Source organism: Aythya fuligula, chromosome Z (genome assembly GCF_009819795.1).
Source record: "Aythya fuligula isolate bAytFul2 chromosome Z, bAytFul2.pri, whole genome shotgun sequence".
Lineage (NCBI taxonomy): Eukaryota > Metazoa > Chordata > Aves > Anseriformes > Anatidae > Aythya > Aythya fuligula.
In genome coordinates this window covers 64,507,635-64,533,236 of record NC_045593.1, presented here as the reverse complement: position 1 = coordinate 64,533,236, position 25,602 = coordinate 64,507,635, and the positions used below count along the sequence as shown (strand labels likewise).

At 38.0% G+C, this 25,602-nt stretch overlaps 1 protein-coding gene across 5 annotated transcripts in view; it reads right to left on the bottom strand.

The window, feature by feature from the left end:
* Positions 1 to 25,602, bottom strand: part of ZNF608 (zinc finger protein 608) — an 81,127-nt gene that overhangs the window by 19,496 nt on the left and 36,029 nt on the right. For all 5 annotated transcript variants that reach the window (XM_032206197.1, XM_032206196.1, XM_032206195.1 and 2 more), the window contains exon 3: positions 24,047 to 24,302. In XM_032206197.1, coding sequence (XP_032062088.1) covers positions 24,047 to 24,302 — 256 coding nt within the window. The remainder of the gene's footprint in view (positions 1 to 24,046; positions 24,303 to 25,602) is intronic.

The window sequence follows — 25,602 nt, the reverse complement described above, 5'->3', positions numbered from 1 at the left end:
TAAAAACAAAACAAAACACTTTTGAAGTCTGATGCCCTCCTTCATATACAATTCTTACATATTTGCTTCACTTAAGGGTTTGGAGTAACATTATTTTAAGGTCTGTTGTTCCTATAGTTAGTGGATGAAAAAAAAAAAAAAAAAACAACAATGCCTGAAACTCCACCTTCTAGATTTCAAAACTGCAAAACAAATATTATGCATTGCCAAGCTCTTAAAAAAGGATCTCAAAAATGAAGGTGGCTAAGTGCTACAATTTTTACGGATCCTTTCCCACGGCCTACTTTTTTTTTTTTTTTTTTGTAATTCCCTTCAAAAACAGCAGGCAGTGTTAAGCTTCCTACTATAAAATTCTTATATTTTACTAGGGGAGAAGAAGACCAGAACATGTACAAGTATTTCAGTAACACACGTAAAACACCAGTTCTTTTTGGTAAACAAGCCTAATGAACTATGACTAATAGCGTTCTCCTTGAGCAGAAGAAACGTAAAAGGGCTTTTGTTAGCATCTACTGAAGCGAAGTAGTCATTTCGCTGGGACAGAACAAAAGTTAGCTACTTATCAACTGACCAGCTTCAATAGATGTCACAGTTCTGCAGAGCAGTTCACTGTGATTTTCTTTTCCCTGTTTTAAATTACCTCCCAAGTGGGTAAACTAGTAAAATGTCTGGTTAACCAGTTGACTTCTCCCAGCTGTTCCATCACTACTGAAGCAATGCCAAGGGAAGTTACCAGCAAGCAGATTTCCCATTAGTGATCAGTACACTTTCTGCTAGGCTTCTCTCATTTTGCCAGTCATTGCATGGACAAATTTCCTTCAAGTGTCCTTCATGCCACATGTCCCAGTTTCTCCCCTTACTGCTAAGAGCTAGGCTGGTTTTCCCTGACCGGCTGTGAACTATGCCTGCTAGTACAGCCTCACTTGGCTTTTTTCATGCACTAGATCTGATCCACCTTTGACCTTCTTAGGTTTAGAAACAAAACCATTCAGACATAGAGTACAAGCCCACGTTCCACAAAATGTAAATAAAGTCTTAAGAGTTCTAGGAATCCTAACATAATCAGCTAAAATTTCTTTTGGCAATGAAACATCCCTCAAATGAGCATCACAGGCATGTCCTCCCTCATTCAAGTACAGCTAATGTGATGACAGAATCACATATTTCAGTATTATTAAACTATTTTCCCATGTCATTAAAAGAAAAAAAGAGGTTGGAATGTCAGACATGACTTAATTCCTTCGCTGGTCAGGCAAACAATATCAAGATAAAGCTCGCTTTACTCCAGAATCCACACACAAATTTCTGTATGAATTATAGACTGCACTTTGGCCTCATCTGAAAAAACGCTGGCCCCCGAGGCTGATAAGCTGTGACCCCAGGTGGCACATCCAGCCCCTCACAAGGGGCAGGGACATTATTGCTTTGCACTGAGGACTGCAGCGTGAGAGCCAATCCATCAAGCTCCCTGACAGCTTTTACTGCCTCCTCACATTCGGCCCAAGTCAAACTCCACGGCTCCTATTGTTCACATGATGCTTTTTTTCCCTGCTCTGATGAAGTTAGGGCAAGTCCAAGGCTTCAATGAGAAAGAAAAAAGGCTATTGTGAGCTGCCCAGAGTTTATTGACTCTGAGCTGTGCAACAATGGCCCAGAAGCCCTTTCCCTGAAAGTTACACATTCCTAATTGCTAATCATCATCACGATTCTGTACATCAGCACTTAGACACAGATTTGCATGAAAGAAAGGTGTAACTAACATTCAAGCAGATAGTCTCATCATCTTAACACAGTAAAAAAAAAGATCTGCTAAGATGCACAACAAGAACTATAACCTTTCAGCCTCATAGAGCTGTCATACAAACACCGGTATGTTCCCTAACATTGCAAGTGTATTAGAAAACCAGTGACCAAAACAGATTTGATTAAAAATATCCCTCGTGGAATAAGCTAACTGCAGACAAGCGGGTTATGTTTTTCTTTACCCATTCTATAGCATTTTAAGATCAGCATCATGTTGTGCTCAAAACGAAAAAACAATTTCAGAACTGACTTGGTGTCATTGTTTCTCCACAGCGTTCTGCTGAGGTCTAAAGATCATTTAAATGCAACAATGACAGAGAACAATACTGCACTGCCTTTGAAAACATTCACCCTTAATTATTACAATTATTTTTAAATAACTATGTATCACGTTAGTTGCATGCATAAATCTTACTACCACCAACAGGCCATTTACACTGTCATAATGTGCCGTCACCACATGTTCAGAAAACCCTTTTTTGTCTAAGAACTTCAACATTGCTTAACATGACTGGATTTTACAGCTGGCAGAGTTCCATGCCTTTTTTCCTCTTTATCAGAGTTAAAACTGGAAAGAAGAAAAGGAAAGGGAGGATAAATCAGCTTGCAAAGGACTTGTTTTGATAGGAGTGGAGCTCTTGATCAACTACTAGCAGCCAAATACAGTAACTCCAGAATTCAATTTCCCTGGATACTGAATAAGAAGAAGGAAGAGACTGTTTCTTCTTTTAAACTTAGCTGTAGCTTTATATGATTCTGCCATTAAAAAAAAAAATAAAATAAAAATCCAGCCTTTAGAAAGGCTAATCTCATTTTAAATTACAGAATAGCATTTTATAGACATATGTAAATATTCAGTTACTTTCTTGAACTAAAATATCGCTATTAAGATAGTGAGGGGCACTTCTAATTAAACTGGTTCATCCACGTATTTGTTCATGCACTGACTTCACAATTGGACGGGAACTGGTACGATACTCAGTTTGAAAGAACAGCAGCTTCCTTCTGCTAAATCCCCTGATACAGCAGCTTGCTCTTTCAGCTGTCATTCAGTCCAGCACGGCTTTTCATACAAAACCAGAGGAGATCAAGTGCAGACTAAGGGCTTGTTTCAAATGAAGGATTCACCTCCCTCCCTGGATTTCAGCTGAAAGCATATTTACACCCCGAAGAATAAGAAGAACTTGTAATTTGTAGTCCATCAAATAGCGCATTTTCAGATTCTGGTGAAGATTAAGTTTCACAGGTATCTAGGTGGATACCTGAAAAAATAGAGCAGTAAGAGAAGCACAAAGAAGCACTAGTAGTGCTGGAGTAGCATAATAAAAAATAAAATACAGCCAGCCTTTCAATTTATTTATATAACTACTGTGGATCAGTCACAGTATTAGTAACTCAAGGTTTTACCTATCTGAATATTCTCCTATTTCCTTTCTTAAAAACAGTAACAATGCATGCAACGTCACATTTCTTGTCTCTACAAGGAAGTAAGATGTGGCTGAGAAAAAACTAGCGAAGAAGTGTTAAAAGGTAAGTGCTGTAGCACCCAGAACTGCACTTGCAGTGTAGGTTAAAAAAAAAAAAGGATTTATGTTTACAGTGCTGTCAATTAGATATCACTCACAGGCACTGCATTCAGCTCCAGATTTTTTTTAAATGGAAATAAATGTAACGCTATTCTTGTCAACTTACAAAGCTGAGAAGTAATGCTGCTATATTTAATCTAAATTATGTTTTTCATGGGTGCTCTGTAGGATGAATGATATCTGATTTAGAAAAATGACAGCGATTTTGCTGAGCTTTCCAAAATCAACACCCATTTTAGTTGAACAAAACAAGAGGCTGCTGAAGCACATTTGTCTCTCTGATGATGTATATTCACTAAGTACAGCCCATAACCCACCTACTCACAGCAGCTTCAGACAGTTAGCCTCACCCACAGCTCCTTGCAATTTAATGAACAGTCATATCCAACAAATCTCTTACCAATAGCCTGACAGTAGTTATTCTTTTAGACTCTAGGCCCAAAAGAGAAATTTGTCATTGCTTAAATAAATTTTACAGATGTAATAGATAAAGGCAATAAAGAAAACAGGGCTTTTATAAAACAAAATTGACAGAGCAGAAAGCTGTTCCTCTAGAATGTGCATTTGTGTGCGCAGGCGTGCTGGGCTTGTGTGTACTGAAGGGAAATAGACAATGAAGGTTAGGAAGCATGAAATGACAGCCTTCTTTGCCTTCTAGGGAACGTAAATTTTATTCGCAGGGTAAAAGCCATGGTTTTCAATCTGCATGCGTGATCAACAGAAATTGATTTCAAGGAGATTTGGGGGTATTTAACTTATTGCTCAGAGATGCAAATCCCATCTTGTACAACCATTATTGTAAAAACAGAGAAAAAAATGGGTGATGTTTCAGGGCTCTGCTTAGACATTTTTATTTTTCAGATGTTCAAAGCTCACTAAGCTTTCATTTCAAATAAGGACCTGTCTATACTGAAGAACCCAAATAAAGCTGTATATGTTCTGTATGTTTTAATCCAGTGTAAAACTCCTACTCAATAATACAGCTTAAATGAAAGAAATTCTTGAATATGTTTGCCACTACGTAGCACACCCATGCTAATGTTCCTCCTTAAATGAGGAGGAAAACAGTGTTTAAATGCTTCAGTAAACATGGCAGCAGCACTAATGTGGATGCAGTGCTGAAAAGTTTTTGGAAATGAATAAAAAGATTCCTTGGCTTTGGCATGTCTACTGCATTTCACAGAGGCTTTCTTAAAAATTTTGTACCTCTTTTTTGATACTTCAACACTTATCGTGAAACCAATCAGGTAGAAAACTGTTGTTGTTAAATTAAGAAATCAAAACCCACAGATTCTTGAGCGTAGTATGTCATGTTAATACATTATAGTATGAAAAATCTCTCTTAAGTGCAGCCTTTTCTAACAGAAAACAGATCTATTCTTGAACACAGATGAGCTTCCCCTGTGTCAATAAACACAAATTGACTCTCTTTGAAACACAGAGGAAACTGGTTAATTTCTATCTCAATAAAATTTATGAAGCAATAAAAACTTTGTTGTACAAGCTGTGTGGTTTGTTTCACTTCCTTGTCACATGAATTAATGAGGAGAATTCTTCCCTTCTCTCAGACTCTTCACTGTTTCACAGGCTCTCACTGGAAAGGGCACCTTACAGTGATCAAGAGACCCTGGAGTACAATTCTACTTTCCAGTCCTCACCTCAATTTCTTTCTAGAATTTGGCACTGAACATTTTAATTTCCCATCTTTGTGATGACAATATTTGTGAACTTGATTGCCACTATACTGTGAATTGTGCTTAGTTATACAGTCTGAATGACACAAAAAGAAATGGCATGTCTGAACTAGGTAAACATCACCAGAATGAACTAGTACAACCCTTAATCCTATTTATGATACTGAAAATGTCAGCTAATTTGTCCTGCAACCCCTGAATAAGATCAAAAGGGAGGGGGGGGGGGGGGAGAATTGTACTGTCTGAAAATATGTGCCTATAAGAGTGGGAATAAAAAAGTCCGATAAAGATTTTATGTATAATATTTAGTCAGATTAAGTACAACTCTTCACTACATTTTATTGTCATTTGTCTTCTCTCTGACCACATGAAGAAAGCCGCTTTTGACAGGCCACAAAAGCAAGGCTTCTGGGAATGTTTTGTTCTCTCTCTTCAAATCCTCTGATGCATTAATTTCCTGACCTCTCTCCTAATACAAAACTACAGCTCACTCTTTACACAATCATCTTTGTCAGAATAACTTCTGCTCAGACAGCAGCTAATCCACCAAAGCTAATGGCTTCTGTCAGGAAGGAAGCAAGTGAAATGATGCTATCACTACACTACATGGATAAATCTACATACCTCAGGTGGACCTCTCCTTTTGTCAGACAGGAGCACCATGTACCAAACACATACGTAATCTAGCTCTCTCAGTCCCAACATGGGAACACGGTTCCATTAGCCAGTGCATTTTTTTTGTGGTGAGATTAAACCACTGGAGACTGTGGGCCTCACTGGGGTGGGAGACAAATGTGTGGAAGGACTTCTCCATTGCTCTTGGTCCTTGACACTGGAGATGACCATCTGAAGCCACAAAGAAATCAGCAAAACCAATACTGTCTTCCCCCTTCCTTAAGTACTTTCTGTGTAACGTTCACCAAGAGATTAAAGGAGCTTAGAGGGAAGGACAGAGTGGAATCATGCAAAACCAGGAACAGAAGATGGCAGCGCTGACAGAGTGCTACCGGGTCAGCCCTCTGTATACCTCCACCCACCGCTCCCAGCAATGGGCCACGTCTCTGAACTGCAGACAACCAAATGCACTAACAACAGATGTCACAACAAGAAGTTTGTAACACTTCGGGAAGGTGTGAAAGGAATGACAGTTGGCTGCCTTTCGCATTGCTTCAGCAGAAGCCCCCCTCCTTGCCATGAAGGCAGCCGAGGCTGTGGCACCATTTCCTCACAGGTTCGCCTCAATCAGACAGCTACATGGATTGCAAAGGCTAGGTTTCCTCCTCACGGTCACTCTTCTGACAGAGACAGAAAAGACAACTATTTACGGTAACTGCTGAGGGCACACAAGAACACGGAGATCCTTCTGCCTCTTTATGGGAACTTAACAAAATTAAGACTTTTGCCCATTACTGAGCAGTTGTTTTCTCCGGGAAGATTTTTCCTGTTCTGGCTGAAGAGCCTCTCCAAAAGTCATTTTGAGAAAGAAATGTTAAAATGACCTATGAAAAAGCCACAGGAGAGGGACAAATTGCTTTTGAAACAAAGATCAACAACGGAGATAGAGGACTGCAGATTTAGTAACACAAAATGATATATTCTTCTCACCAAAGACCCAAAAACACCTAAAATATGTACCAAAATATTCAATCAGAAGTATAACTAGATTTTTAATGAATGTCCATGAAAAACATCTGTAGAGGATATACAAAATGCCTTTTTCCCCTCACCATATGACAGACAGTCCAATTACAGTTTGCATCTTTTAGGAGACATCCTCATTTTCTTTGCAGAGGCTGATCCGCTATATACATAGTCAGAAACAGCCTCTTTTAGGAGGAAATCCCTTAGGGATAGGCAGATGTAAGGCTGCTTGGCGAACTGAATCAGACTTCAAGGCGAAAAGGCTTGAGGACACAGAAAAACTGCTGCAAAGGAAACCCACAACCTCAGCTTTTTGTGGTCTCTTCCCAGCTGACAGGATTGGTAGGCTGGTAGAAAACTACTGCCTTTATCCTTTCATTTGTGAGAAGGGTGAGAAGATTTTGAAAACTGAAGGAAAGGGATACCATGAAAAAAACTCTTGATTCTCTGTTACCAAGCAGCTCCATTCTAACTTCCCTTCAGTTTTGCAAACTCTTTTAAATTTATGTTTCTTTCCTCTGAAAATGTCTTTCCCCCTCTTCATAAAACTACTTAGCGCCAGAGAAATATTTCTGAGAACACAAAAATCTGATTTTGGTCCACCAGAACTCCAAGATTTACCAAATAATTTATGAAGACTATTAATATAGACTTTTTTTTTCTTTTTTTATTTTATTTTTTTATTCTAATAAGGTCTTGAAGGCATATCAGAATCATAGCTTGAAGCAATCTGCTTTTCCTCAAATAATAATACACTGAATTACTATTCCGTTTGGTAAGTTTCTGTTGTTCTGAAAAGAAAATTCTTGACCAATGGAGAAACTCAAGAGAACCTTAAACTTCATAAAACTTCATGAAAAAAAAAAATAAGGAAAGAAAACTTATTATCTTATCCTTTGTTAGTACTTAATACACCGATATAAAAAAAGACAGGTATTTTATAAAGACATGAAAGAAGGACTAGTGACTTCACAGCCTCTTCAGGTTTTCTAAGATACAGAAAAGGAGGTTTGTTTCCAGGTTTGTCTACAGGTTAGGCCACAAACAAATCCACTTAAATGGACAATTCCCATGACTGTGTCTTCTAATCTCAAAGACAGTGCAAAGGAGACCTTTAGAAAGAGCCCAAATGAATAATGAACAGGAGAGAATGTTGTTTGGTAAAGCTCACTATGAAGTCTCTTTGTCTGGCTTATAAAGTCATTCATGGGGAAAACACCACAAAAACAGGAAATCTTAAATACTGTCCTGATAGGTGACAGGAAATAATGGAACGTATGAGAAGAGTTGGAAGACTCTGAGTGAAAGTCTGTCTTTTTATGGCTGGCTGCCAACTCTATTATGGACACCATAAATAAAATATACCTGGCCATATATTTGAGACCTTGAAGATATTTTTTTCTCCTCTCCAACTAAAAATCAACATACAGCCAATAACCCTCAAAAGAAACAAACAAAACCATGTTAACACATATTTAGTGCTGGAAAAATATTCCATTGAAAATAATTTGAAAAACTGAAGGACATGAGCAATATATCTTTATTACTCTCCAAACTGAAACCAACAGCTGCCCTCACAGAAGGAAGATTAGTGTTATTTATGCACCTCACTCAGAATCAATGGTACTCTTGGATCTCAATAGGCTGTATTATGTCTGTAACACTTCGTTCCCTCATTCTTCATCAGACAACTCTAAAAGATTGTTACAGCAAAGCAAAGGTTACTGGAGAAGTGTCCTTTGAAATTATGAGATATTTACAAGCGTCGTATTGGTATGAAGAACGTAATTTTAAGCCAAGCACAGAGGTAACTTTCCAGTCAAGAACACCTCCACAGTCTTTTTTTTTCCCCCTTCGGCTGTAGAGTTTCAACAGTTGGTCTCTTCATTACTAGGCTGTCCAAAGGAGAGTTGTTCTCTGTTCCATATTTGGTCCTCATGAGCCCTTGATTAATAACTGACTGCTATAATTTATATATAGCCCTGGTTTAGGCAGCATAATTTCCTTTTTACTGACATTTTTAAATGTTTCACTAAATGCTGTTCAACTAATTTTAAAAAATAAAAGTGACACTCCATGTCCTAATTTCCTAGAAAATTCCTGTGTGAAAAATAAAAATAAAATAATAATAATAAAATCAACTATAAACTATCTTGCTCTAGGAAATGCAGAACTATAGAGCTGAGAAGTCCAGTTAGTCCACCCAGTTGGTTCTTGACCAGCATCAGCCTCTATCCTGAGAAAAACTGTTTTCACAGTTTTTTCCTCTAACAGCAGGTTTCACAAGCCACCAGACAAGCTATTCCAAAGCCTCATTACCCTTCCTGTTAGAAATGCTTCTCTAATGTCTGACTTGAGTCTCTCTTGCCACAATTTAAGGTCAGTATTTCCTGTCCTTTCTGTGATGGTCACAAAGAACAGAGCAACCTGTGATACACCACCTATCTCAGATCTCAGCTGTCTCAATATTCTCCTTCCCTCAACCTCCAACCAAAACAACAAAAAAATAGCAAACAAACAAAGCCCTGAATTAACGTATTTTCACATTGAACATTTCACTGTTATGATGTATTTTCCAACCTAAGCTGTCTTTTGACTTTGTTGGACAAGATTTGAGTATAAATAGAGTTTGGGCAAAATGGAAACTAATTAAATCCTGTGGTTAGGAATATAACACTATTAACTAATCTATTTCCACCAAACCTGTATTTCCAACAAAAATACACTGTAGCTGGCCTGAACTTTCTGTTGTAAACACTTAATGCTACAGCAACAATTAACTAACGTATATTTTTTCAAAAAGGTTTTCAAGGAATGGGTTTAGAGGGGAGGGTTTTTTTTTAAAAAGACCAAAGAAGAAAAACTGTTGCACAGCCTTTTTTTTTTTCTTCTTCTTTTCTTTTGCACTGCTTAGAACAGAAACCTCTTGTGAGGTCTTCTAAAATAACAATTCAGCAAAAAGTGAATGCTGAAGCCACTGAGTCAGCCCTTATAAGCCCTTTTTTCAAAAAGCCAGCTTTCAATGAGTCTATTTTAAATGTTTCCACCATCCCCCCCCAAGTTATTCTTATATAAAAACTTTCCCTCCCAACCCTTTCTCTTTGGAAATTTGGTAACCATAGTTTCTGTATCCTGCTGAGACTTGATATGTAGAGCTGTATTCTACCTGCTATTAAGCTGCTGATAGCAGTGTTTCTGTTGCAATTTATGAGAAATGTCAGTTGAAGGCAGAGAGTATTGTACACACTATATTTTCCCAGCTGGATACCTCCGTGAGCAGAAAGCAAAAACATGAATACACATGCTCCATTCGTTTGGGGAGGGGAGGAAAGAGACTGCAGGGAATAAAGGCTGCAGGTTAGGTGTGATGTTGGGTGGTCTGAAACTGGTGGAAGATGAACGTGTGAATAGGAAGCTACCTCTAACAATATCAGGAAACACAGAGGTTCTTGGTGCAGTTGTTGATGCTGTATCACCAACAGGGAGGTCACTCTGAAGATCGCTCAGATGCCTCCCTTCCCTTACACAAACTGAATTGTTGGATTTTGAACACAGTGACATTTCTCTGTTTGTTTCTCTCACCCAGGACTGTAGCTTCTTGTTTAATGTTTAGCACGAAGACCTTTTAATCCTGAATGCTGCTGAGCCGTTTCAGTGGTAATTGTATCTGAGGGTATTGTGTTTTCTTTCTTTTGTTTTTCAGTAGAGTGAGAACCAAGTCACCAAACACAGGAAATAAAATCATGTCTTAACTTGCTCTTCAGAGTTCTTCAGGATCAGTTTGCTTACTTCAATGATAGTGATATAGCAATACACTCAGTGGTGAAAATATCTGAGCCTTTCCTGGATAACAAGGACAGCGGCTTTCATGTTTCTTCATCGCACAGACAGCTAAAGGTAATAGACCTTACCAGAGAGAGGAATCAAAGTCCAATTCAGCACAGAGTGAATGGGAATTAAAGCAAAATGCTGGCTCTGTCTTCTAAAACCACCACAGGGCCATAACACTTTCTACACCAGAAAGCATTGAAGATTACAGATGAAAGTATTCACTGAAGATTACTACTCTGCAAGAACTGCCTCCCTGGAGATCAGAGTTTTGTGGCCAAGATTTTTCCTCCAGAGTACAGTATTGAAATGAAAGTGTTCAGGCAAATAACATAACAAATCCTTTAGTTTATGCCTCCACAGTCCACACTATTCAGAAGCATTCATCTGTTGATGAAGAACTACTCCAGATTTAAAAGTCCCGAGTGAAGAAGACAATGATTGTTACAGCAGCAAAATGATTCGTTATGGAACATGCGTTGCTCCCATAGCATGTGTCTTCCCCAAAGTTACCAACTCTTGCCACTACTAACTGGCTTCCAAATTTGCAATTAAACTTTGTCATCCCCCAAATCACCTCCTCCATTAGAAGACTGGAACTGAAAATCCCAAACCTACTAAAGTTAAACTGCTCACAGTCAAACTGAGGATAGAGCCAATTACCATTTAAATAACAACATGAAACTCTTTGAAGAAAAGGGCTTTTGATCTCCAAGTTTCAAATGCTGAACAGTTTGAATCCGAGTTCTTTAAATTTCCAGGGAAAAAGCTAAAAAAAAAAAAAAAAAAAAGGGACTCTGACCCAGGCTGTCATTCATGTACTTAAATCCCTAGCATTTTTTACTGTTAAATGTAGCTGTCTTGGCATGTAATTAGTGGCAATATCATCATCAATATCACGGTTATTAAATGCTTAAGTAACTTTTCTTTCAGGTCATTCTAGTGTGAGGGAACAGGGAGTAGCAAAAAGGGAAAGGAAGACAGGCCAATAGTGAAATGCGGGTTGTATTTTTCATCTTTCTCCATATGGAATGATAAATTTCAAATTTCCAAGTATTCATCAACTCACACTTTGCTGTTAATATGTATTTTGCAAATTTGAATGCCTTGTTAATTTCAAATTCAAAATAGTGTAAGGTCAAATGGCATTAAAAATCTCATTTGGGCACAAAACTGTATTGAACTGCAGTTCATATTTCTGTCATTTTTTAATGCTTTCTCTGGAGAGCTCGGAAGGAATGATGCTTTAAAAAGTGCTTTAGCCTTTGACAGCCTATGGAGTTTGCTGATGTCACACTTCCTAATTGACACAACACAGGGTCTGCACAGCACATTGCTACAACATTTGTTTTACAAGTGCACATTTCACAGGAAACCAACGATTAATTTCCCAAAGACTTACAGGCATACATTTCCAAAAAGGGAAAAAATAAAACTGTTACATATCCACACAAATCAAAATTCACAGAATCATGGCAGCTAGCCAGAGAAACTACTCCAGGTCTGCTCTCCCATCTGCTTGGTCTGTTAACTATCAGAGAATAAAATCAAATTGCTCCTTCTGCAACTAATTCTGAGAACTCCTTTAAAAAAAAAAAAAGTAAAAAAATCCATGATGCAACTTCAGTAATGCAGAATGCCTTACCATGATCAATAAATGCCCTAGCACAGTGCAATGTAGACAAAACAGCTCAGAAATAAATTCCCTCCCCAACCATGGAAAAGGTGCTGCAGCAAGCCATCATCGCTGATCACAAAAAGACCTCTCGATCCCTGCAGCAGACTGAGCCCTCTAGCAGATGAGCTCAGCCAAATCTTGATGCAGTGGGAGATGTTACCTGCTCTTGCATATCTACCCTGACCCTTTGCTTGAGACTACAGCCCTTGGAGCAAGAAGGGTAGAAACAAATACATGCCAGATCCTTGGTCACTTCCAATCACATTATTGAAGTAAAATGAAACTGTCACTGGCTTATGCAGGTTTGTAAACTTGCTGGTACTGGGAAGCATACACAATCCCTGTTGTTGCTTCTCCTAAATGGGAGGTAACCTACACAGATCAACAGGCTGAGCAGTTGAGGCTGATAACACCTTCAGCTATTTGTCTGCTGGAGCCCTTTGACAAGTAATTCTCAGTTTATGGCAGTGTACCCTGTCAAAATCATTATTTCTTCTTTTAATCTATAAATTAAAAGCCCATAGTCTTGCATAGCTTTTCTATGTCTACCACTGCAATGGTTTACAGTAATTAATATACTACAGCTTTCTACTTCACAGATTAAAAAATAATTTGACTAGGAGCACTTTCAACAGCTGCCCATAAATCAGCCTGCTCTGCTTGTAAAGTTCAACTCAAGAGTTATTGTGTCTATTGTGCATCTTAAGGTTCAAAGAAAGATTATTCATGCATTCATTCATAGCCAAGAATGTATCCCAGCAATGAAATTTACCCTTCAAAGCTGACCCAAGCTTAACCACCAGGCTGACTAAATAATTTAATTGCACAATGATACGCTATATCCCTTTTCTGAAGATTGCGTTTTTGGTGAATCAAGCTAGGTTTACACCAGTGGTATGTTAATGGCACAAATTCGAAAAGCGTAAGCAGCTGCTGTCCACAAACATTGCCAAAATGAATAATAGGAATGCAAACAAATCTCCTGGTACACAGTTAGGTTTTTTAAAGTATTTAAAAATTGTAGGGTTACAAAATTGCTTCTGTGGAAGAAAGAGGCAGAAAATAGATGAAAGCAAAGCTGTTATTTACAGACAGCCCCTAATAACTGAGTAACGTTGCCAGTATAAGAACATTAATTCTGTCACCTACTTTTCATAACCACCAATTTATTTTCCTTTCTATGTGGGGTTTCTGTGACTAGATGTAATCACAAAAAGAACAGTGAGTGTTCTTGTAACATACAAAAAAGTCAGAGGAGTCCCGTAGCAACTTTCAAGAGAAGCTGTCTGGTTCAGCTAATTCGGTAAACATTCCAGCCCTTCCTAGCTACAACAAGCCAATACAGCTAGACTGAAGATTAAGCAGAAGGATAACAATTACATTGTGTGCTACTGCCAGCGATGCAAAGACTCTAAATCTCCTTGAAGCTGAAAGCAAATTAGCAGCTTTGCCTGCATCAAGCTGTCTGTCCAAATGGAGGTTGGTTTTCACAACAGTATTACTAACTGTGCCCCTTGAAGACAGCTCTTTGGGGATACAAAAACATTTTCTCTAAGTTATTTCCTGTCAATTCCTTGTCTAGACCAACAGAACCATTTGTAACCTGATCACCACCAACAGTCTTGAAGCCAAACCCCTTAGGAGTCCCTCTCCCTCCATATTTTTACTCACTTTGTAAGTAACTTGATTGGACAGAATCAGGATAAAAGCAAAGAAATTGACATAGTCTTATGGTTCCTGTTTCATAAAAACACACCACCAACTGGTAAATCTGAGCTTCTACAGTGTTTCTGGTTGGCATGAAGCTGTACCTTACAACAACATGGAGGTTGAGGCCTCCAAATCTTCATGTTCTGGAGAAGGGAAAAGTCAAAGGAACGAGTCTGAACAACTTTTGGGACACACACAAAGTCTAGGAGACTACTTTCAAGCAAGACATGAAGGTTTGTTATGGGAAGTTTGCAAAAGAACTATGCTGCAAGAAAATGTGTGTTGTTAAATGGGTGCCTCAGGCTTTCACATGCTGGATCAGCCCAAGTTGGAAGCACTGGGGAGATGTCTCTGCCTTGTACCAGCATTTGTGAGCACAACTTTGCTGCCTTCTTTTCCCTTGTCAGTAAAATGATGTTTGAACATTTTCTCGACTACAGCTGTTGCCAAAACAGGCTGACTAGCCAGTTTAATTAGAAACAAAATATGCCATTATGTTTCAAAAAACAAGGCCTTTCCTTCCCACTCTGGAGGAAATGGGGCTTAGCTGGGGTGTGCAAAAAGTTGGCTGTGTTGAGAAAGTTCAGAGAGTGGCTACTGTCAAAGAACTAAACTACATAGCCACTTAAGAAATCTGATGTTCTTATAAATACTGAATTCTTAAGTTTTATAAGACTAACAAAAGACTTTTCTTTCCTTCATACAGTAAAGAAAAAATGAAAGACTTTTCAAATCCATGTGGACCATGAATGAAATATTGTTTCCCTATTAAAGAATTCATATAAAAATAATCTGTATTTTCATTAAGTAACAAACAGTAGCTTCCACTGATTGACCTTCAGGTTTGATTATGGCTAACACAAGTCCCGAGCTGGGAACAGTTCCAACCTTGGATGATTTGTCCACCTTTCTCTCTTTTTTTTTTTTTTTTTTTTTTTTAATTGCTCAAGTTTATAACCAGTGATGCTTCTTAATCTCAAACTGAATGAAATTAACTGATAGCTGGAGGTTCTTTTGATGAAACTGGCTTGAAGGCAGACAAACTTGTACCAGTTTCATAGCCACCAAGAGTGGCTTGAACAAAATTTCTGAAGAAGCAAAAATTAATTTCTTGCAAAACATTTTCATTAATGACAGAATCTACAGAAAGATTTTTCAGAACTTTAATAAAATTGTAGTGAATAACCTACAAAGTAAACCTTTTTTAAAATCTGTAACACACATTAGAGCAAAATGTGTTACTGACTCCTCTACAAATTGACATCAGCTAATCTCTTCCCTAAGGAAAACTGCTTCCTCAGTGAAACCTGAGACTATTCTTTTACTTCTAAAATCTCCTAACTACGGGGAGAGGGGGAGTTGGGGGGGGGGGGGGTCATACAGCCTCAGGCTTTAAAAGATCCACAAAAGCCAGCTCTGTGTGAATACAAGGTTAAGAAGTATAGGTTCAGTCACTGTAGGGGAAAGTAAACAGGCAGTAGAACATAATTACTTGTTTCAACCTACTTAAATGCAGAAGTTTTAAAGTGAGTGGGGGAAAAAAAAACATCTCTAGATTAACTGAAGATTGATCTGGAACTGCTTCTCCACAACACTCGTCCTCAGTGTTAGGAGCAAACATCTACCTACAATTAACTTCAGCTCCTTTCTTTTGGAGACCTCTATACCACTGGCTAAGTCACTGGAAAAAAAGCCAATAGGCTGTTCTAGCTGTTATGACTATACAGAAACAAACAAACAAACAAAAAAAAAACTCAGACAAAACAAAATCACTTAAGTACACTAAAATATCACATAAAGCAAAGCCCTAAGAAACTTCTCAAGGAAGCTTAACAACTAATTGACATCTGCCAAAAAAATGTAGGAAAAAAAGAAGGCTTTTCTTAAATACCTCTTAATTAATTTATTTTTTAATGATTGAATCCTTAGTCAGGGTAGTAAATTCAGGGTGTAACTAGTTCTATGACTTTTTTTTTTTCTTTTACCAGGTGCTATTTATTCCCTTAAATCTTACGGTGTTTGGGGATATAAAATTAATGAATCTCAATTGTGGTTTCCATTGCAACACTAGCTTTAATAAATCTAGAGCTAGTTTTTCAGTCTAAATCAAGAAAGCTATTTCCCTTGAGCTTTTCTTTTTCGATATTCTACTCTTTGTCTTCACACTCAACCTCTACCTTTCCTGTCTACCTGTCTCAGAACAAAAACAAACTGTAATCTTTTAGTAACCCTGAAGGCCAAAAACCTTTTCACTGTTCAAAGTTCTTAAAACGAGGTTTTTGTTCCATTTTTTGGATTGTCACCAACAATTCCAGACTGGTAGCTAGTTACTACCACATCATAACAATTGGAAAGAATTATGCATATATACTCAGGGTGACAAAATTTAAGTTTCCACTGATTATAAAAAAATGAAAAACTGCATGTTAGGCTACACACTGGTCTTGTGCAGGCAAGCTAATCCCAATGCCAAAAGCATCTTTCTGCTACACAGCTTAAACATATATATGTATTTTAAAAAAGATTTAGTTCTTTTATTAAACTGGTATTTATCTGAGCTAGTGAAAACATAGTTCCATAACAGAGAGAATTCTCATTCACCACCCTGTACAACATGAGCAGTACATAGGAACTTAGCAAAACTAGAAGACCACAGCTTGTCCGAACTAGTTAAACTATGTACAAAATTTTAGTGACTGTGAGAACATCTTTAAATAAGTGGTTTAATCCCTGAGCCACACCAGTTAAAGGTATCATTTCAGTTGTGCTTTTATTCCTCACTCCAGTGATATTTATTCAGTAAGAAAACACTTGCACGCATACACGCTTTCTTCATTAGCAGTCAATCTCTCCCCCCTGCTATCCACAAATCCAAACGCCACATGTTGCAAGCATTTTGTACTGGAATGGTCTCACTTCTAAGCAATCTGCTGCTATTGAGATTTTGCTTTTGAGCAGTAAATGCTCAAAACTCTTGCTTTTCTTAAAGCAACTCCTTCAGTCTTCATAACCTCACTGCTTGAGCAGGCTCAGTTTCACATTCAAATAGCTCCAAGCAAATGTTTCCAACCTCAATTATCCTCCTTCCTTTTTCTATGCACCCTCCCTGCCCCCATATGCTTGTTTGTAAAAGGGATAGTTTTCTATGTATGTACAAGCAGAGCAGGGAGTCTTCCTCTGTAGCAGTCTGCCAAGACGTAGCTTTTTATGTAAGCATTGTCTGGAATTTGGATTTTTTTTTTTTTTTTAATCCTCTGCCTGGGGTTATACCAAGATGGTTGCACCCAACCTCACTGAGCTGTAAAATGTGGCATTTGCCAGCTCTCTGCAGACAAACTGGCTGTTACTAACTCGGATAAATAAGACACTTAGGATACTCTCGGTCAGTTACTGCAACTGAACTGTGGCTATGCTCTGCTTAGCATCACATCTCTATCCCTAAGAGTGGAGCAACAAGACAAGCACTGGGCAGTAAACAAATTACGCACCCCCCAAGCCACAGAGATGCACTGCATCTATAAACAGTGCTGTAGGACTAGCACTACTTACAGCCTGCAGTGTGCGTATGTTCAAGGAGGAAGGCTGACATTTAGAAACCAAATTTAACATTTAACATAACAGCATATTTACACGTTCGCTGATCTGAAGTGATGATGTAAGGAAGGAATGGAAAGGGGCAATGAACTAGCTGGATTTCTCTACTGCGTTAAGAAAGATGGAAATTCACAGTGGTTCTGTTTTCATCTTTTTTCTCTTTTTTTTTCTATTACAGAAATTCACTAACATGTGATGCACTCTATTACCTAAACAAATAGCCTTAAACTTAAATTACTCTTCAAATGAACAAGTAGTTGAGCATTTCTGAAAAAAGGCATGTTATGTAAAAGAAACAGCATTAAACTTGAGGTCAAAATATCTCCTTCTGACCTACAGCTCTGCCAGCAGGGAACATTCATTATCTATTTTGCATCTCTCTTTCACTGAGAAGGTTTATACTGACATCATTTATCTACTGTTTGCTGTGAACTAAGAGCCCGCAAAGGTTTGGTTAGCGTAGGCTGGCTGATTCATGGCAACTCATTAAAGTCACATCAACTCAGCTGTGTACACCTGGCTTGGAAGAGCTGGTCCCAACAGCTTGAAAACACTTTAAGTAGCTTCTGTGGATAACACAGGGGTTTGCCTCTAAAATTATTATTCGCTCCAATTATTTAAGGTGAAAACAATCAAATAGAGGAGAAGTAGCAGACTAATTGGGAAGCTGAAGGGTACACGTAACAGTTTGTTCAGTCAGAGAGTTCCCTTTTTGGTTGTCTCAGCATAAGCATTTTTGCTACAGACATGCCACAAGAATAAAGTATGTCAAAATGCAGCTAATGCCATACTGGCTTAGTCCAAGCACTCCTTGCCTCCCAAAGAGGCCTGCACTACGTGCTGCAGACAAACACATGAGAAACACTGCAGAAGCCAGTTATATGGCAACATCAGGATTCACATCCATTAACAAGCACTACACTGTAAGGACAGGCACAATGGTGAGGTGACCAAGAAGGTCCCATAGACCCAAAAAACCTCAGCACACCTACTCCTGAACTCCTCTCATGGTCCAAGTCCTATAAAATTATACTCTTAAAAAAATTTTCTCAGATAGCCTCCTTTGGCTCTAGGACACAAAGCATGACCTCCCAAGATGTCTCTTGCAACACAGGTACGGTTTCCATAAAACACAACACTCTCTTTTCATCATTTCTCATGTGCTATGAGTTTCCACACGACACATGCCAAGCGTCAGACTTCATGTACCTTACCTAATCCAGCGGGGCAGCAGAGCTCTACAATTACAGATTTCAGGCTTCGTTAAGTCCATTCATTTACTGGCTCTGATCTCACAGACAAGAGAAAGAGGAACAGTAAAACAAAACATCTCAAGATATAAACACCTGTGCAGGCTTTTTGTGGTCACATACATTTTGATGATACTGGCTGGCACTCATACATGTCAGCTGATGGCTCTCCTAACAGCAGAAAAAAAGCTGGGTTTAGCTCTTTTGGCTAGCTACATGAAGGGAACATCTATCTCCTCCATGAGCTGCTTCTCCCTAACACAGACAAACCAAGCATGATGTTTGAACAGAGAACATCTTTGTGTTTCTCTCCCATAAAAATACGCAGTCTTTCAGTTCTGTACTGAACACGGTGGTTAAGAATACCAAGCTGCTACTTCCTGTATTCAGCAAGTTAATGCTCAACATTACACATAAAGGGCAGAATGCAAATACACTCGGCTTGAAAGCTTCTCTGTTTTTTTTTCCAACTGTATTGCTTGGTTTAATAAATGACATTACCTCTCTCTATAATCCTTGCCTGAGCTCAAGACAACAGTCTTGATTAACCACGTTTATCTGAATTTTTATGTATTATTGTAACGTTCTTTGATAAAACATATTAGAAAAAACAACAACAACAACTGAATTTCTGCATTTGTTTACTTAGATATTTGACAGTGCTTTCGACATTACAGGTTTCATTGTTTCATCATGCCTTTGCATATGTGAAAGTAGGAAGATGTGGTTGTTAAACCACAAAAAAATTGCTAAGGGGAATCAAAGGCAGCCAGACTACTTCTCATTCTTCTAATGCTATTTCTATACTCACATACACACCCTTACTTACACACACATGTATGAACACATACATAACCAAAGACATTTAAAACAGACTGTGTTCTTTCAAAACAGCATTTTGCAAAACCAACACCACCTAGTACAGCAAGGAGGAATTAGCCTTAGTTCTGTGCAACAGGCATGTTTTCAAAACACCACCTATGCATATTAGATGCAAACATGGCTGAGAAAACCACCCACAAGTATCAGCATGTCTCTCTGGGTTATCTAAGTGTTCTCCTTTCTCCTGGAAATTTCTGCAAAACAGTGTCAGAACTGATGCTAGCATAAATCTGGAACACCGCAGAGGTGATCCCATCACACTTCTGAGATCCAATATAATTAAATTTCAGCAAACTTCAGACTCCTGTTTCTGACACCTGCCAACTAGTCTTGAGTTATAAAATCAACAAGCGAACACTTTGAAAGATCCAACTCATTATTCCATTATTTATTACTGAACAACAACAGCAACTTTTACCCAAGCTGCACAAGAGGAAGAATGTTGATGCAGCAATGCGAGAACTCGAGCGCTGCGTGTTGACAGCTTGTTCTGCACACAAAGGCAGCAAGGTGACGGATGGCTGTCTCCTACACAGTTTTCAAGCAAACAAGACATCATCAGAACTAGTGCTTCTCACATCTAAAGGCTAACTCTATTACTAGACACTGAACCAAAAACAGGACATGACCCAGGGCAACTGCGTGTGAGAAACACAACAGAAAAGCAAGCTCTAAGCAATTTAGAAAGTTGGTCGGTGGTTTCCTTTTTTTCTGGGTCATTTTTATCTCCTCCAGGCAGTAAGAAACAATTACTGCTCTCTTCAAAACTGTTTTCCCAGAAGATAATTACACCATTTAGCAAGTACCTGATTCTAGATAAACCTTATTTTTCAGTATGGAAATACAGACATTTAGCAGTTGCTTCCCAGAGCATCACAAAAACAACCAAACAACAAAATACACTCCAGTAACACTACCAAGCTGCTTTTTATGATGGATTTTTACTGCTACTGGATGGTAGCTCTTGGCATCAAACGTCCAAATCATCTGCAAACTTTCAGGTTGATTTTCCCATAACCATTTCTCATTCCACTACTATACAATAACCCCAACTAGCTCCTTCCATACAATTTCTTCTTCAACCATTTACACCACTTCAGATACGTTTTCAAGTTATTTAAACAAGGATGTTACACTGAAGAAAATGCATGCACGATACATACGTAGAAATTAAACACTACACAACTGAATAATGCAACTGAGAAATGCTCACATGATAATAGCGTTCTCAGGCAATTATATTAGTAACACCACAGCTGTGGTTAGTTACAAAGCCTTGTAATAAGATATGACAGAATTCAGATACCAGCTTCACCTATACACACCTTAAGACTGAAACACTCAGTGAAGAAGTCTGATTTATTGTATCTGCCGATTAAATCAACTGAATAGGTTATCACGGAGTAAATGAAAAGAGCTGTAGTAACAACACACTCTTAATCAGCCATTATTTTGTCTGATATCCAAGGATGTTTTTTTTTTTTTTTCCCCCTTTGGGACAATTATCTTAAAAACATGAGTAGTAAAACCAAACATCATCCTTCTTGTGACCTTGAAGAAACAATGCAACAGAACTTCAACATTCCTAAAAGAAAACTGGTTACTTCAGATACTGAAAACCTTCAAAACATGCATTCTTGAGAAAATATCTTCTCTTCTAGGAAGCATGTGGTGGAATTAACAAAGAGGTCTATATAAACCATTGGATTTCACCTTCCTGTACTCACTTTACCTTTTTTTTTTTTTTTTTTTCTTTCTAAATAACTATGTTCACCACATCCTTTCTGTGTTTGCATTCCGAACGCTAGCTGCTGCAGCATATGATGTCTGCTCAGCAGCACATTTGGTTCACAGTTCCCATACGCAATAGTGGTTATGCAGACATCCTACAAGCCTATTCTAATCAGCTTATGACTCATCTTACAGAGTGGCTAAATCAGATACAAAATAATTCAAATATCTCAAAACACAAGCCAAGGTCAGAAATTTTCATACCTTAGCTTCTTGTTGTTGGTGGTTCCCTAAAACAGCCATTGAATTTATAGACAGCTAATTAGATGTCAGTCTACATGAATGTTTTTATTAGGCTTTGGAAACCAGTGAAGGGAGTAAATATGAAAAAACATATGCAAATCACAAAAGAAATTCATATTTCAATTGGACATTATGAACAACAAAGATGGTTTTGTATCTCACCAGCTACAATGATTTCGGTTAGAGTATTCTGGATCTACACCAATTTTAGCAAAGGTCGTGTTCTGGCCTAATTAAAGTCAGAATCGTAACTGGAGAAAATGAGTATCTGATAATCATCCTTCTGTTAAAGGCAAATAGAAGACCCATCTGCACCCTGTTTTCTAAAATTTGGCAGAAATGGCTTTATGCAAGCTGCTACATAGTTGCTTTCATGAATGTGTCAGAAAATTTGAAAACAGCTAAATATATACATATATCTGTGCCCCAAATGTCAAAACCCAATTAAAACGCAAAACCGATCATTAAGAACTCATTTTTCATAATAGAGTCTTGATTGTGAGCGCTGGTGTGGAGGAAAAACAGAATACAAGTTATGATATTTTCTTCAGTTAAGCAGAGTCTGAAACAATACAAGACCACAGTACAAACTGTACAACACAAAACCCTATCAATTATCTTCAGTCGCTAAAACTACATGCTAGCATTTAAAATCCCACTGCGTGGATCACTGTACTCATTCATAGATGTAGACTTACCAAACAGTATTTGTAAAGCTGTGAAAACAGGCACATTCAAAACCATTACACTTAAACACGCTGTCATTGAACTCTGAGTTGTTTCAGAAAATTGTTTTAGACAAACTGGGAAAAGGTTAAGGGAGTTAATTTCTATTAAATAACAAGAGCTTTTAAACCAGTGGAGTGCTGAGAAACTGGTAAATGGAATGTCATCCTGACCAGAATGCACTTTTTTTTTTTTTTTTTTAATACTTCATTTCTGGTGCCAAACCTTTAACAAGACAGGCTTCTTAAATTCAGTGGGGGTCAGAAGTTTAGTTTATTCAGCAAGAATAACACTATTAACGGCTACTGCTCTTTCATGTCACCACAGTTAACGCCCACACATTCCAACTCCGGTTAATACAGGCCAGTCAAGGAAAACCGGAGTCACTACAGGCAGTCATCTCTGCAGGGATATTTTAAAACAGAATTTATATTGTGCTTTAAAAACAATCTAAAAGGATCAATCTACCTTATGAATCTGCTGTAGACATACAGAGAGAAAGATGGATGGATGAAAGCATATACGAGCGAGTAAATCTGACTCTATTGATTTTTGAGAGGACAGTGCAGAGCACTTTGGTGAGGTCTTATGTATCACTGCAAAGGACCAAATGCCATTAAACGTACGTCTGCAGGATGTCAGGATTTATCACGAAGCAATGCACCGCTGTATTCTTTCATTACATCCCTTAGTAAATAATCTTGTTCTCACTGTTGATGGTGGTAGACCACTAACAATTAAATTATCCTCAAAACAAACGTAAGAGTAATCAAAGGAAGACTCTCATGCAGCTCTAACTGGAGAAATCCAGTACTGTCAAAACAAAAACTGCAGTAGTTTAGGGGATATATGCAGTATTTTTAATATTAACAAGAGAATAATAATGAGCTTTAGAAAACAAAAATGGAAAAATCTGCATATCACAGCATAATCCTCTTTCTACTTTGTTCTAAATCATAGCCAATCAACATTTAGAATTCCCTGAAGCTTTCCAGCACTCCTACTTGGCCAAATGCCTTCAAAGGGTATTAAAGAAATCAGTCTGGCTTAGATAGCACTTCTTCACCAGATGGAACATCTCTCTTAGAACAAGGATGTTTTCCTCTTAAACCACGTTTCAAACAACCAAAATGCAAATGATGATCACAGCATCAAACAGAATTTCTGAAGGGTCTCTGGGGCCTCTATTATTATATAATGGCAGAATTTTCGATCATAGTATCTGATATCCAAAATACTCGGCTTTCTAAGTTTTCATGTGAAACATTCACATATCCACTCCTCTCACATACACTCTCCTCATGATTTGCATTTAAACAGCATATTTTTGCTATTCTGTTAGATTTTTATTCATACACATTTCTCACTACAGAAATAGGAAACAATTCCATTGTTTATCGGGGTTACATGGCAGGTCATTTGGAAAAAGATGACTGCTTAAATAATAAAAACCTGCCATTTGTTTTTAAAAGAAAAACCCACTAGCTTAGCTAGCAGCTGTGCCTGCCACTGTACATTATGATGTCCCAATAGACGAGCAAGCCCCCGCACAGTACCCAGGCAGAATCTTCTCCTTGTTAACATATCTAACAGACAAGCCTAATGGAAAAAACAATTTACCTTCTTCGGTTTCATGCCACACAATTCCTTCCAAGTTCACGCTGGTCCCAGGCTCACAGGGTCCAAGGCATTCAGGTTCTGTTACAACTCCAATCTCGCAAGTATTTACACCCACTGAACGAGTCCGTACCAAAAGCTGCTCGACTGGTGCTGCAATATTGGATGAAGATGGGGAAAAGTAGGAAGGCAGAATCTGAGGTGTGATACTGCTGGAAATCGGAGGTGGAGGTGCAGGCACTGTAAACAGGGGATCAACCTGAAAACAACAGACAAACTTACTATAACGATGCTGTGAGATTTTAAAAAAAAAAAAAAAGGAAAAAAAAAAAGCTAAAAACAAACAAAAGAAAATCCAGTTTGCTTGGACTGCATTTGCATATGCAGGGATTTGAAGTAGCATTGGTAATTTCAGTTTTATGAATTTAATTTTGTCAACATCAGCCCAAATGCTGCACATGAAAAATGACGTACAAAAATATCTATCATGCTAAACAAGGCAAATTGCTACGTTTCTACAAGACTATTCCCTGTTGTCACAGACAGCTACTATAAAATAAACGTTTTTGGGTTTTCTTTTGTTTTTAAGAAAAAAGGATTGAGGACACTTTTTTCTTGGTGCTGACAGAGACTGATTTGGGGATGGAAATTAATTTTGCAAACTGGCAACTTCATTTTCTATTTAAAGAAAAACATTTATAAAGACAGAACAAAGACACAAAAATGACATTTTTTTTCATCTGCATCATCGAGAAATTAGTACTTGGAACAATTCTAATACCCAAATGCCATCAAATATAATCTCTTGTCTTCCAGCCACTTAAAATGCATTAGGATCACCCACCTAACAGCTTACAGCTAACATTTACGTCTTTCCACTTGAAATAACAGATGAGGACTTTTACAGGAATCTATCAAAACCACATAATATCTAAGGGCTTCCAAAACACATACATGGAAGAATACAATTTGCCAGACAATCAGCCAGTACACAGAAAACTCATATACAGTCAATGTGTCTATATGGACTTTAGAAGTTATGTTTGCTGTATGACTTTCAGTATACCCAGTAGTACATTTTCTGTACAAGGATCTCGCCTGAGTGTTCTTAGTATTTTATTATGGTCATAAGGTCTTTTGAAACTGAAAAGATATAAGGATTGTACCCACTAAACTAGCTAAAACAATTAAATGTACCACCTAAAATTCATGTATGTTTGCCCTCCTGGATCATAGACACCATAGCCCAAAATCCTTCTTCAGTCCAACAATTCAGAAAGATAGCTTTCTAGCTGCTTTCAAATTGATGATTAAATGTCTTTAAGTCTAGGTTTTTAATTCTGGACCCCTGTAAGAGGGCTTAACAGGAAAGAGAAGATGACTCACTTCACACTGTCATCTAGGTCTCATTCAAATATATCTTAACATAGATCAAAGTTAATTCTGCATTGTCTTAAAGCCCAATTAGCAAATGGGAGGCAACGAGGAAAAAGTACTAAAGAGTATTCATTACCCTTCTATCACATATCCTTTGGATCACGTATCAGATCACTCATCTC